At 40.5% G+C, this 14,068-nt stretch overlaps 2 protein-coding genes across 2 annotated transcripts; both read left to right on the top strand.

The window, feature by feature from the left end:
• Positions 1-1,229: 1,229 nt before the first annotated feature.
• ccdc112 (coiled-coil domain containing 112) lies at positions 1,230-4,967 on the top strand. Its single transcript, XM_026999794.3, has 9 exons — positions 1,230-1,817; positions 1,910-2,031; positions 2,230-2,319; positions 2,465-2,540; positions 2,660-3,041; positions 3,224-3,643; positions 3,748-3,843; positions 3,957-4,075; positions 4,282-4,967. The coding sequence occupies exons 1-9, from the start codon at positions 1,729-1,731 to the stop codon at positions 4,310-4,312; spliced, it is 1,425 nt and encodes a 474-aa protein (XP_026855595.2). The 5' UTR covers positions 1,230-1,728; the 3' UTR covers positions 4,313-4,967.
• A 1,029-nt stretch (positions 4,968-5,996) lies between these two features.
• Positions 5,997-14,033, top strand: pggt1b (protein geranylgeranyltransferase type I, beta subunit). The gene is made up of 9 exons (XM_026999735.3): positions 5,997-6,175; positions 6,630-6,748; positions 7,377-7,444; positions 7,679-7,830; positions 8,428-8,560; positions 9,484-9,529; positions 10,336-10,520; positions 11,863-11,971; positions 12,823-14,033. The coding sequence occupies exons 1-9, from the start codon at positions 6,048-6,050 to the stop codon at positions 12,969-12,971; spliced, it is 1,089 nt and encodes a 362-aa protein (XP_026855536.1). The 5' UTR covers positions 5,997-6,047; the 3' UTR covers positions 12,972-14,033.
• Positions 14,034-14,068: the final 35 nt, after the last annotated feature.

Raw genomic sequence — 14,068 nt, 5'->3', positions numbered from 1 at the left:
CATGTGACAGGTTTATTTACACAGTATATTTTTAGTGTACACATGCTTTAATAACAGACCGATATATTTTATGAGGATGAATATTTTTCATCCAGCCCATACAAGCACTGGTATTATTAATGAGCCTTAATCTTTGTTAAATATCATTAAATCCATTTTAAAATTAGCCATGGCAAGCCAGTTAATTAACATTCATCCACCCTACAAAGACCCTTTCCCTCACAATAGTCTTTATCATAAACATGTTTAATGAACATGTTAAATGGAACCACCTGAAGGCATTAGGGTGTTAAAGTTTAAAGGGAGTTTAAAAAAAAAAAAAAAGCCTTAACATCTGTGTATAACTCTCTTTCATCTGTATGCTGCCAGTTATGAGTAGATCTTAAATGACATGGAGCGAGTCTTCTTAACATGCTGAAAATCCGATAGCATCATTCGATCCATCTCGTGAGCAGTTACTCTCGAGACTACCCTTCACTATGCATGTGAAGTGGTGACCTCGGGCAGAGGTTGGGGCACACAGGCTGCTGAAATGTACTTTGGGATCACTTTCAACATTACCCTAGATACACACTGCTATGGTCAGATCCCCGAGGCCTCTCTCGCGCCATGCAAGTCACATGGCATGAGAGTATCTGGTCAAATTTCACTGATGGCACAGGCAGCTAGACCGTCAGTAGCACATACTATAGGCCGTCGCCGCGTGTGTTAGAATACGAAGCCGTCACTGAAAACGAGATCCGTGGTGCAATTGTACGGACACTCTCCAAATAAGATTTTTTTTTTTAATGCATTCACATACAGGTATAATTTTAAGAATGCTGCTTTTGCAAAAACAAAATCATGCCAAATAAAAACAAATGGAAAAGCCATAAAGCGTGTGGATATGATCAAACAATAGACTAGCCCATATCTCCACACGGCTCTGAACATAGTTGGTGTAGCTCATGCTGCCTCTGTAGTTGATGCATGGGGCACAGTGCTGTGCCCACAGGATCAATTGCTATTTTGGTTTCAAAGATAATTATGCCTTCATATCAAGGGGATAGACCATCCCAAATATCCTCTGTCAGTAATAGCTCTGTTTCTATTCCTAGCTACCTGATTAGTTTGTTACATAATAGAGACTGCGTCGCTTTAAGACCCACAACACTATGATGACCTAGACAAAGTCTAAGCCTCTGTGGTAGCATTCGCCAAGGTACGATAAAGTAGCCCGTTTTAGAAAAGAATTAGGGACATGAGAAATCATGGTCTTTTAAGGTGTTCGTACAAAAAAAAAAAAAAAAAAAACCGGGAAAAAAATGATACTGAACTATGCTCTTGTCAGATAGAATAAAGCTCACCATTCAAAATGGATTATGGCCACCATGACAACCATTTTATACAAACAGAGGCAGGGTGCGTTTGTTCATTCTCTTGCACCTGTACAAATAACATTTATTAGCTCTATATGACCATTATAAATGACCGTAAAAGTGTAAAGACTACACAGGAACATTTGAATACTAGTCGCCATCAAATTTACAGCTGGTTCTGTAACGTTTCAAGGTGTGAAGCTAACTAATACAGTTAGCTAAGATAGCTAGCCTCTTAGCCGCTCTGCGATACGGGAGGTAAATACTACTCTAATGTACATATCATGTACTTAGTACCATGCAATCTTAAACTGCATATTGGGATTAAAAACGGCATGTCATGAGCTCTGTGCCTGCTTAATGAAACGACATGGGGAGTAAAATGCAGCGTTCAGAGGACGAAACTACTCTGCCAAAGACGGCTGTTTTCCTCCGTAAAGCTGAACATCTGAGACAGCTGTAAGTGAAGGGTGTGCATACGTCCAAGTAACACAGTGAGCAAGAACTGTGCTGATCCGCTACATATTCCAAGTATTCATCTCTCTGTACAGGGCTGATAAACATGGGAAAAAAAGAGTACCGAATAGCCACGAGAGAGAGACTGGTTTTGCAGATGGTTGCTGCACCTTGGATGAGCTTGAGAGGAAACTTAACAATGAGCTGAAAGCTGAACGTGAGTAAAATTAGAACAAGCAAAGAAATGGGTATTGTTCCCCATCTTTCCTGGTAGGGTAGAGCTATGGTTTGTTCTTGTAAGCCTGATAATTGTTTAGTGCATTTCTTTCATATAGCTGTGACCTGTGTTTAGTGGCTTGGTTAAATATTCTTCAATAATATATTTCTTTGACTTGATCTGATTTTTATTCACAAGAAATGAGAGTGCAGCAGCAACTACAAAAAATCAGAAATGCTGTCTACAGATTCCAGGGGCAGCTGATCGATGTGAAGCCATCTCCTGATTGTAAGCAGCACGATAATTAAGCCTGTTTTTAAAAGTATTAATAAATGTGAACATAATCTGTGTGCATACCTAAATCTAGACAATATTATTTGCATACTTCATAACAGGAACCATTTAAGAATTTCATATTTCATCTCTCTAATAGTGATAGAAAAATTAAAAGACATCATGAGTGAGATTGAATGTTCTGTCAACACTTTCAAAGAAGAACAGCACCAAAGGTATGGAAATCGTAACTTTTTTTTTTATATAACATTGACAGACTGTAGATGTTTAACTAGATGCTAAAAAGGATTTTTAGGAAGAAAGTAAATCTAATTTTTATGATTACACTATGCAGTTTTGAGGAGCTCTTGAAAGAAGAGAGAACTTCTTGGCAGGAGATATGTGCCTTAGAGAGAAAGATCCATTCTTGGTCATTGATTGTGAAAAAGGACAATGAGCTTCCCAAAGTCAAGCCCAGCTTGGACAACAAATGGAGGGAGAAGCTTCCTTTGGAGGTGACAGCCGTGGAAGCCTTCCTGCAGCAGACTGGGGGGAAGCTGGGTGGCTGGGATCAATATGACCACCAGAGCTTCCTCAAAGTATGGACCAAGCACAGTGGAAAACCCTCATACAGGACGGAAGTTAAGCTTTACTTACCGGGAAAGACTGATCAGGAGATTAGACTGCATGAGCACTGGTATATTGAGTTCTGCTGTCTCCAGGACAAAAAGAAAGAGGTATGAGTTCTTTCTGAAAGCAGTTTCAGTTTCTGTCTTGTTGCATTGGGATTTAGAATTTTCAGTACTCACTCTCATCCATTAATGATTTCTTGTGTGCCCTTGTGTTAAAACGATTAAAATGTAAACTGGTATTACTGTTGGCTGTCATCATCTCAAAGTGCTGTTGCTTGTCTGTCTAGGCCATTCAGAAATGGAGAGCGGACAGACAGAGAGCGCGGATGGCCCGGCTGCAGAGCAGAGACCAGGAGGCCGAGGCCGAGAGGAAGGATCCCAAAGCTGCTGCTACAGACGCCCGGCGTCTCCGACAGGAGAAGGAGCGCAAGGAGGCGGCCGCCCGCCTGGAGACCTGGAGGAACCGACGGAGGGAGCAGCAGGAGCAGGTGGAGGAGCAAAGGCTCAGGGAAGAGGTGCTCCAGAGGAAAAGGCAAAACGAGGAGCGGCGGAGACAGCTGGAGGTCAAGCTGGCCGTGGAGGCGCATGTCAGGCAGAAGAAGGAGGAAGAGGAGCTGCGGCTGCTTCAGAAGGAAGCGCAGGAGCGAGTGGAAATGGAAGAGAGAAAAAGGCTGGCTGCCGAAGGCATTAGGCGTTTTCAAGAGAGGGTGAGTTGGCAGTGGCTAAACTGTAGTTGAGGTTTCAGTTCAGTCTTTCATCACAGTGGTAGTGCCAAGTCCAAGTATAGTAAAAACATTTTTTTTTACTAAAGGATCTACATAAATTAGAGACACAACAGCAGGAGAAACAAGCCAATGAAGAGGCAGAGTTGGAGCGGCTACAGAAGCTGGCTAAACTAAAAGAGAAGGTGACGGTCATTATCAGTGAGCAGAAATAGCAAATTGTATATGCAGCTTACATTCAGAAATAGATATATTGTTTTTTTGCATAAATATGTCAATCTTGGCTGAACCTATGCAGGTTGAGAGTCACATCAACAGAGACCCTTCAAGACTCTGGAAACCAACCAAAGGATGGCAAGAACGTACAAAAGAGATTGGTCCAACAGGGGGTGGACCTGTGTATCAGATGTTTCATAGGTATGGATTTATACATGTTTCTCTTTACTCAAGATGCAAGTACATGATAGCCAGTGATTGATATTGATATTAGTTTTATTGCCACTACCATGTTATTAATATAGATTTATTTTGTGTATAGTGGTGTTGTATGCTAATGTTAAATGTATTTTTATATCAACCTTCTCCTAATATACATGCTTTCTTGCTTAATCCCTTTACTACAGGGCAGTACCAACATGGAGACAGGGCCTTTAAACTTCAGTTCAGTCTTTACAAATGATCCACTGTATAGTGTACAATGTTGGTTATATGTTTATTATGTAAACAATGTAATGTCCCTTTTATTTGATTTAAACACCTGTAATTTAAAGTATAGTTTTGTAGTTTTTGTATTTGTAGTATTTGTGGTTAACTAGTCATAAACGGATACAATGCAGTGGCTTTAGCCACTGTAAAGTTGAGCTGAGTTATGAAGCTTCAATGTACTTTACTATTGTTCTGTTTACTTCATTGCTTTAACTTGCTGTATTAGGACCAATAGCAGCAAACATTTTGTGTTTTTATATTACATTTGTAAAAAATGCATTTGAAGTTGATATCTGAAATGTGTTTGAAATTTGTCTTGTTGCTTGGTTTCATGAAGTGTGATTCAGTTGGGTATTGAAGGACAAAGGCAAACTTGGCTATTGGTTTTGGTAGAGGAGATGCAGGAGGGGAAAGTCTGAGGCACTGTGGTTTTAGTCTACCTCCTTTTGCTTGTTTTACAGTGCTTCATTTATCTAAACCCACATTGATTGATTCCTTCAAATCAGTTGGCTTTCAGTGATTTGTTCATGTTCTTATTATAAAGAACTACAATGAGAAGCTATTTTAGCTCACTGCTTGGTGTAATAAATATATGATCACTTTACTAATGAGCCTAGTAATGTATTTAAGAGCTTCAAATATTTCAAACTGATAAAAAAGAGTAATAGTTATATTGGCACTTTAAAATGTTTGAAATTACTCCCACCTGCTTTTCTTATTCAAACACAACTTTTGGCCATGTGCTGTGATAATAGTTTTTGGTGTCTTAACAAATAAGGAATTGGCAGTTTGGTTTGCTACAAACCTATAAACAATACTGCACATCATTGAATGAGCTTGCATTAAAGCACATTTATAGATATTGAAAAGGTGAACTTCACCAAACTGCACAGTGTAATAATACTTTAGAAATTGTTTTAAGACCCTGTCTGAGCCAAGTTCATAATGCTGATGGCTTGTGGAATTCCACCAAATTACACTGTAATAATATTTAAGAAATTGATATGACCATGACTGGGCAAGGTGTTCATAATTCTAATGAACTGTGTAAACAAGTTATTTATAAAAACATTTATTTATTATATATTGAATGTTATTTATTTGCATTTTCAACCTACAAATAGGAGATTCAGTGTCACACTAGTAGGTTTCTTGCAATAACATAACATGAAAAGATTCATATTTATTATCCCTCCTGGGGAAATTTGTGCTGTTGCTACATCATCAGAATTAACAGTAAACAGACAAATAATAAGAGCAGGTATTACACAGAAAGGTGCAAATGGTACAAAACAAAAGATGACCTATATAATAACAATAAAAAAAATATAAAACTTTTAGCAAAAAAATAAAATAGAACAAAATTATTTGCAAGAGTTATTGCACAATTTAAGATTTTGCATAATGTAAGGAAACATTCCATGGCAGGATTTATAGAAAACTGATTGACAGTAAATATACGGGTGATGAGGTACCTATTTCCATCTACATATATAAATGAACTACGAGTGCCATGCGATGGGGAGACAACAACAACAACAACAACAACAACAACAACAGCAGCAGCAGCAGCAGCAGCAGCAGCACTAGCACTGAGGACTTTTGTCTTGTAGGATGTTTTATCACAATTACGCACAGGCCGGAAACGGCAGTTAGCGTAGCTAGCTAACCCTCAGAGATAACGATGGCGGAAGAAGTGACTTCTGTTGACGATTTTGATCAAATTGATTTTTTAAGAGACAGACATATACGATTTTTTCAGAGATGTCTCCAGGTGCTGCCAGAGCGATATTCCTCATACGAGACGAGCAGGTACTTGAAGACGTTTCCCGTATTGCAGTCTAGCTAAGCTAACCTAGCTAGCTAACCAGTCCATTGGAGTAGGATGGTAGGAAGGTAAACGGTGGTTACCTGGACTGGGAGTATTGTGAATGCTTTTAGTAATTAGGAAAATAATAAAAGATTATATCTTTATCTGCGAACATGCTGTAACAAACCTGTCAGTACAGCATTAGCCTAGCGTTAATGCCTTTCTGGAAGTTAGCTAGCTAGCTGCATCTTCTATCTAATTTGCACTGAAATAATTATTATAGTACTAATACAGTAATTATAGTACTGCTTACGTTTGAATGATTTGTAACACGGTTTCTTCGTTGTGAGTAAACTGTTACTCTATCCATCTGCATTTCATTTACAGTGCAAGTGATAAAAAACGTTTAGATTTATTTAGTTTTACTTTCCCCCCCCCCCTTTTTTTTAAACCCAGGTTGACAATTGTGTTCTTTGCCCTATCTGGGCTTGATGTTCTTGATGCACTGGATGCTGTAGACAAGCCTAGCTTGGTTGAGTGGATATACTCACTACAAGTTGTTCCCACAGAGGATGGTAAGTCTGTTCTCCTGTTCTGGATGCAAATGATTGTATAGTTTTGTAATTAAATGATCTTTACTTGTGCATAGAGTATGTTTAAAGAAAACTAGGTTTATAACCTACATGTAATGTCCAAATTAAGCTATTGCTTAAAACACTGTAATATAGGGCAGATTATTGCCTATCCTCCTGTCATATCCTCTGCTAAGTAGCATAATTCCTCTGCCCGTTCCCTGTTTCCGTCCAGTCCGTCCAGAAGTATGAACTTGGGAAAGGGTGGACTTTTGGAGACAGGCAGAACTGGATATAAAGAGATAATCTTCTCAGTTTGGTGGTTTGAAACTAGTTGGTGAACTGAGCAGGTTTAAATGTAATATTATTGAATTACCAGTGAAGCACTAACAAGCAAAAAGTCCTGTAAAAGTCCTGCTATGATTTTTTATCATCCAGGGGATCTTACTAGTTCTACATGCTTTTTTGAGGTAATTAACTAATCCAGGGACTGACTTAGTCCAGGGACTTTTACTTTCTGAATCCGAAGTATCCAATTTAACACTTCCACCACTAGATGGCAGCGTTAATATTTTTAGAAGCTGTATCTTTTCACATAATGTTGCATGTCCATTGTTCTCATTATTACCAGAATCCAATCTTTGGCGTTGTGGGTTCCGAGGATCATCACACATTGGAGTTCCATACAATACTTCAACGGTCGGTGTATGGTCCTGTGAAACTCAGTCTAGTAGAAAAACCATCACCTATATGTTTGAAGTGTTCATGCTGGCTTAACTTTCAATGCATTGAAGATGTCTCTGAACTCACTACATCTCTGTCACTACAGAAACTCTGTCTCTGTTTCTGCAGAGTTTACACTCAGTTATCATTCAAAGGAAATGAATTCCAGATCAATTTTATTCTTGTTTTACATGCACACATCTCCTTTAGGGCCCTGGATCTCCTCATCCCTATGACAGTGGCCACGTGGCTATGACCTACACTGGCCTAGCCTGTCTGATTATTCTGGGAGATGACCTGAGTCGTGTCAATAAGAAGGCCTGTCTGGCAGGCTTGAAGTCCTTACAACTGGAAGATGGCAGGTACATAGTCCCTCTAGTACAGTTTCGAAAGAGTCAAGCTTCTGAAACACAACTGATTCCTATCATTTGCTAGAAACATTCAGGTTATGGTTATCCATTTCACATCAGCTGAAGTGAAGTTTGAACATCTCCCATTACAGACATGGGGGGAGCTATTAGATGAGCTACTAAATAAATTGTTGACAAAGCCTCTCCTTGAGGGTTGTTGGTAAATATTTGTTTATTTGTCCATAAACAATCATAAATGGCGTCCTTGACATCACTTTATACCATCTTGCGCATTTCTTTTCATATAAGTGAGCAAGATCTGAACAGGATACGTAGGTGGTGCATCCTCAAGACCGAAGGACGGCTCCCGTGACCTCTAATAGGTTGCGTCAGACCCCCGGGATTTTAATCTCATGTCATTTGTGTCCTCTAATAGATATGTGACTTAACTTGCAGCACAGATATTGTGAACACTCGATGTTTCCTCCTCAATCTTTTACCGCATAAGACATGCCCACAATCTGACACACCCTTTTGGAATCAGCCATGCTGTGTGCTGTACGCAGGAGCTTTTTTGGCTCTTGAATGAGTTTCTGCCCTGTTGCGCAGCTTCTATGCCGTGCCAGAGGGAAGTGAGAACGACATGAGGTTTGTGTACTGCGCCGCCTGCGTCTGCTACATGCTGGACGACTGGTCGGGGATAGACTGCAAGAAAGCCGTCGATTACATCAGGAGGAGCATGGTGAGTCTGAGTGCTCTCCGCTGTTGGATTCAACAACTTCTTTCCTGTCTAAGCGATGATCCTCAAGGCTGCCGAAGCGCTATTGTAAAAAAAAAAACACAAAAAAACATTATCCAATATTTCCATTTATTGAACTTTGCCCTGCGTTGTATTTCAACTATGTAGTTGTCACAATAAACTGTCATGCCCTGCTTAACTCTCAGATACACGTCTTCAAACAAAGCCGTGGAAACTGTATATTAATGACCCCAGCACAAAAGGCCAGGCTCTGTTACGGCAGCCTGAGCCCCGGGGGACAGGGCCACTGAGAGGGCAAAGATGGAAAGCAGGGATGAGCAGGCAGGCTCTCTTAACGGAGCTCCCAGAAAGCTTTTCGCTGTTTTATGGGAATTTTAATCCTGTAGATTATGTGGATCAAAGTCAGCAGTATGGGGTTATTTATTTTATTTATTTATTTAAAACCATTCGCTACTATGGTGATGCTGGAGGCGGCTTTGTGCCGCTGGCCCTTAACGGCAGGTTATTTCCAGAGGGCTATAAATGGGTGTTATGGATGCGTTCCGGAGGGGCCTTTATGGATGGCATTTGGAGCTAGGCTGCGTAAACCCTCTAGAGGCACGAGAAAGAGAAACAAAGTTGTCGTCACCATTTGTTTACTCTGAATTCTAAATGCGGTCAAGTCCTAGATTGACTCAAAGCCAATGTGGCCCCATTTTGTGTGGTGCCTCCCAAACATTTTGTGTACATGACTTGCTTGTTCACTCAGTGATATAATTCCCCAACATGGAATTATATCCTTTAAAAATGAAAAACATTGATTAGAATTAAAAAAATTTATATAGTAAAAAAAGTGTTAGAATGAAATTTATAGGGTTTTGATTTGTTTTAAATGAATATATATATATATTTTTCCCCTCCTGCAGTCTTATGACAGTGGGATTGGGCAGGGAGCTGGCCTGGAGTCTCATGGTAAGCAGGCATGCTTGCAAATGTTATATACACACAGAGACGCACACGAAATGATGGTTTAGCATGTCCCTGCCATCTGCTTCATCCTCAGGACAGTTCAGCATGTCTCTAGGTCCTCTTTACCATCTATTCATTACCTTTGCATAGTCACGGTTAGTGGCGTCTCTGAGGCTACTGTGATCACTACGATGGGTCAGCGGGAGAGCACAGGATACTGCCGACAGTCTCTTTGATCTGCCCTTAAATCCGCACCAAACACTGATTGATAGATGCATGGCAGGACAGACGCTATGATCAGAGCGCAGGAGGACAGCAGGAAGTGACTTGCTTTCTTTTATATTCTTGTCACATGATAGAAACTCGCACGCTGTATTACTTGTTTGTTGCTTCCATATTGCTAAAATCATCGCTTATATTTAATCTGGAGTGTGTGTTTATTCTTCATTTTGGTCGTGTAATTATGTAACGTCTGTACGCAGTTAAGATTTATATATCACCATCCTAGTTGACAATTCTACCTCAATTAAAGTGTGTGCTTGTCATTTTAAGTGCTATGTTCAGGCAAGTTGAAAATAACTGTTTACTGAGTGACTACTACAGCTGAAAACGCTTAAAGTACATATAAAGAACATGCGATTATATATGCGTATATAAATGTTTATGTAGCTGGGCTCATTATATCTCCCCAGATAATGTGTGATGTTTATTCTGTGCTCCGCTGCTATAACCCCTGGGATCAATAAAAGTTCAGTCTAAATGCAACCATAGGCTCAAGGCCTAATCGCCGCGTCTGCCTCCGTCCCCAGGTGGGTCCACGTTCTGTGCCATAGCCACGCTGTGTCTGATGGGTAAATTAGAGGAGATGTTTAGCGAGCGAGAGCTGAACAGGATACGCAGGTGGTGCATCCTCAGACAGCAGGACGGCTTCCACGGCCGCCCCAACAAACCAGTGGACACGTGCTACTCCTTCTGGGTGGGCGCCACCCTGGAGGTAAGAGAGCACATGTTCCTGACACACAGTTCCATCATCGATTTCTTGTTGCTTTGTTTAGATTCCCTGCAAAAATACCCCCGCCACGTACACACACAAAAAGGGAAATAAAAAAAAAAAAAAGAAGTCAACATCACTTATAAGGCAAGCCGAGAATACATTCCAGCATGATTTCTACTGAGGGGAAGTTGCATGGCTCTCAGAATTACTGTCCTGGTTTCTTTTTAGAATCGCTTCCTTTTAGTGAGGCAGAACCTCGCCCCGCATGCTCGGCACTGCGAGCTTCACGAGTGCAGCCCTGATCTACGGCTCCGTTGAATGCGGTGTTGTCGTTTGCCCTGTCGCTTTCACAGCATGGCTGGCGCGTGCTTTGGCTGCAGAAGCCCACGTATCAGTGTAGAGCCCTGAGCTCAGACCCTTTTACCATCTGTTACAGCTGTTCGTGTGTTACATTTAGCTTCTCTGTATGTGCTGTCGTCATTTATGCCCTATTTCCAAATATGGTCTGTTCTACCACTTTTTCACCATTCATTGGACTCCTTTACAATGATAAGGTTTTGCTCCATGTTGTATTCTTTGACAGGATTTCTGGCTTAGACTAGACTTGCACAATAAATCAGTTATTAAACGTTTATTGTGGTATCGGCAGCTGCAGGGCTGACTTTGCAATGTGCATTTACCAGTTTTATTGCTCTGTGAGCTGACTAATCTTTCACATTCCAGGTGAATAGTTCACAGGTGTTTGAATGAACCATGGCATTCACACGGTCAAATAACTGTGGTGAAAATAACCACTCTTTAACCGTGGCATGCCAAGGGTGTGCCAGGATGTAAATGTAACGCAAGGTGTATAGCATTCACAGTATGTAGCAGATTAAGTGCAGTGTACTAGTTCTGTCCAGTTCTCATTAACAAATTGGGTTTGACAAATTGGACCAATACTGAAACTCTGCATCCTATAATCACCCTTCTAAGGGTAAAGTCTGCGCCTCTTAGCTTATAAACTACTGTTTTTATCATTGTAAACTAAGTTCTATAAAACAATAATAACTCTTTAAAAGCCATAACTGGAAAACAAACAGGTTTGTGCTCTTTGCTTTATGGGAAGTTTTTTTTACCTAGCATAACGCATGCTAAGAGATCACAACTTTGCAAAAGTAACACTTTGTTGTGGCATTCTGAACACTATTAATAACTGACCGTTTATGCTGTCCTGTTACTTTTGAATATTCAGTAAAACAATTATTACAGGCTTTGTAACTTAGTATGGAGAATAATATAGGAAAGACATGGCCCAAACTCCGTAAAGCCTCTGACCTAACTTCAGCCATTCTGTTTTCAGCTTCTAGACGTGTTTCAGTATACTAACTTTGAAAAGAACCGAAACTACATCCTGTCCACCCAGGACAGCTTAGTAGGAGGATTTGCAAAGTGGCCAGACAGCCATCCAGGTAAGATTGCCGTGTTCTTCATGGGAATGTGTGCGTTGTGGGTGTGGATGTAAGTTTGGGGGAGGTGGTGTATGTCTGTGTGTGTGCGCGCAGGAGTGCGCATTTTTCACTAACAGGATTGTTAGTTGAGACCATACTGTAAGTCAGTACATTGCTGGTTGGGGATGTCTAATTGATGAGATGTTTGTTCAGACTTAGCTACAGGAATGACAGAGAACCGTCTCGGGTGACAGGTGAATGTGAATTTTCCTGCTGATATCCAAAAGCCCGGCTTTTGTCTTTGGAAATAATTTATGGAAAGGTGTCCCGAGTTATGCATTTTGAGATATAAACATTTAAAATATAAATATTTATAATATATTTCAGCAGTCCCTTGAGAACCTTATTTCCTTGAGGGATGTTTTTGGTCCATTGATCATTTGCTTGATAATGTGCATTAGTGTTCGATTACATCCTATTATCTTTTCATTATAACTCAACTCTGATAACATACTGGGCAGGAAAGCCCTTTTAGCAAGACACTCTGGGGGCATCAGGAGGGTTAGAAGGGTCACCATGTATTGATCTTGATTTATTAAAGATGCCCATCAATGTTATATAACTTGGTGCAGATCATATTTTGTTAGTTGTGCAAATGCTATCCTTAAATTCATAAAAGCTGAACATTGGTTTTGAATTGCAATCATCTTAATGGTTTTCCTGCAACAAGCTGGAATAGTGTGGGTGCACTATTGAGAGTACACTTAATACTCTGTGTCTGCTCCATCTCCAAGAAGCGCACTAGCGCTAGTAGCAGTTACTACACCCATGTGCCGCTTTCCTGACCTCCTGTCTCCGCCTTTCTGTGCCAGACCCTCTGCACACCTACTTCGGCATCTGCGGCCTCTCCCTGATGGGCGAGGCCGGCCTGCGGAGGGTGCACCCAGCCCTCAACGTCAGCGATAGGGCCCTCCAGTGCCTGCAGCAGCTGCACCAGACGTGGAGAGAGGGCTGCACATGACAGTGCAACCCCTCCCCTCGGAATGTAACACACACACACACCCCACAGCCTGGCCTAGACCCCGACCCCCACCTGGTCCCACGCCATCTGCATCAAGATCACCTCAGCCTCCAAAGCCACATGCAGTTCCCAGTAAGCCAAGCCTCGCTCCCTCTGAAGCCCGGCTGCGCGGCTCAGCCCTGACGAAAGAAACTGAGATGAGCGTGTATCTCCCGAAACGGAAGGAGGTGGGTGGGCAGGAAGGTGGTGATGAATTAATAATCACGTCTGCTGTCATCAATTATTGAACGTGAGACTGTGGAAGAGTCGCTGCTCGGGCCATGTTGTTTGGGTCCTACGCCCGTGAACAGGTTTTATGGTTTCCTTTGAAACACTTAATAAGGAGGGATCTTTATTAAGTGTTTCAAAAACTGGCATTTTTTTTTTTTTGCTAGACATTGACAAACATAAAAATCACTTGATTAAGTTCCTAAGACATCATCTTTCTCTTTTTTTTTTATTTATTATTTTTTTTTACTTAAACTTTTTTTTGCTTTTGTAACAATATTTTTCTGAAAAAGACTATTAGTCTAATAATGATGTGAACATTAGAATATCCACACAAAAAAAGCCTCATTTAAAATATTCTTTAGAAAATTCCTTTTGTTACCATAAATATGAACTGTATGTATCATGTGATGACTTTCTTTTCAGAGACAGAAATTGACTTTATTTTATTAGCTGTCAACTGAACAGACCTTGTGCCTCACATAATGCTACTTTACAACACTCGCTTCCCACCAGTTTGACTGTGTTGCTGCAGTTTGACATTTCACTAAGACACTTGAATGTTCACTTCAAGATTGGGGTAATCTTTTTTTCTATATCTAAAATCAATATTTGGATATTGTGCCAGTGATGGCACTCGCCTTTTTATCATGATTATAAAGTGCTGTTAATGTAAATTGAAATTCCAGTCAGTGTTAACTAACAGCATCCTTTCATATCACAAACATTTATAATTGTGCAATTGAGGCAGTGCATATTTAATCAGAACTAAAATAAAATGTTTTTTGTTTTGTTTTTTGTTTTTTGCATTGAGTCATGGGTTTATTCAG

This window comes from Electrophorus electricus, chromosome 25 (assembly GCF_041902795.1).
Source record: "Electrophorus electricus isolate QZ-2024a chromosome 25, ASM4190279v1, whole genome shotgun sequence".
NCBI lineage: Eukaryota > Metazoa > Chordata > Actinopteri > Gymnotiformes > Gymnotidae > Electrophorus > Electrophorus electricus.
Note: the sequence above shows the minus strand (reverse complement) of the source record. Positions and strands in the feature narration are given on the sequence as shown.

Bases quoted from the DNA above. Each gene is read 5' to 3' on its own strand.
- ccdc112 (XM_026999794.3), top strand. From the start codon at position 1,729: ATGGGGAGTAAAATGCAGCGTTCAGAGGACGAAACTACTCTGCCAAAG. The intron at 1,818-1,909 runs GTAAGTGAAGGG...CTCTCTGTACAG, and splicing joins GCTGAACATCTGAGACAGCT to GGCTGATAAACATGGGAAAA. The intron at 2,032-2,229 runs GTGAGTAAAATT...TTTATTCACAAG, and splicing joins CAATGAGCTGAAAGCTGAAC to AAATGAGAGTGCAGCAGCAA.
- pggt1b (XM_026999735.3), top strand. From the start codon at position 6,048: ATGGCGGAAGAAGTGACTTCTGTTGACGATTTTGATCAAATTGATTTT. The intron at 6,176-6,629 runs GTACTTGAAGAC...TTTTAAACCCAG, and splicing joins TCCTCATACGAGACGAGCAG to GTTGACAATTGTGTTCTTTG. The intron at 8,561-9,483 runs GTGAGTCTGAGT...CCCCTCCTGCAG, and splicing joins ATTACATCAGGAGGAGCATG to TCTTATGACAGTGGGATTGG.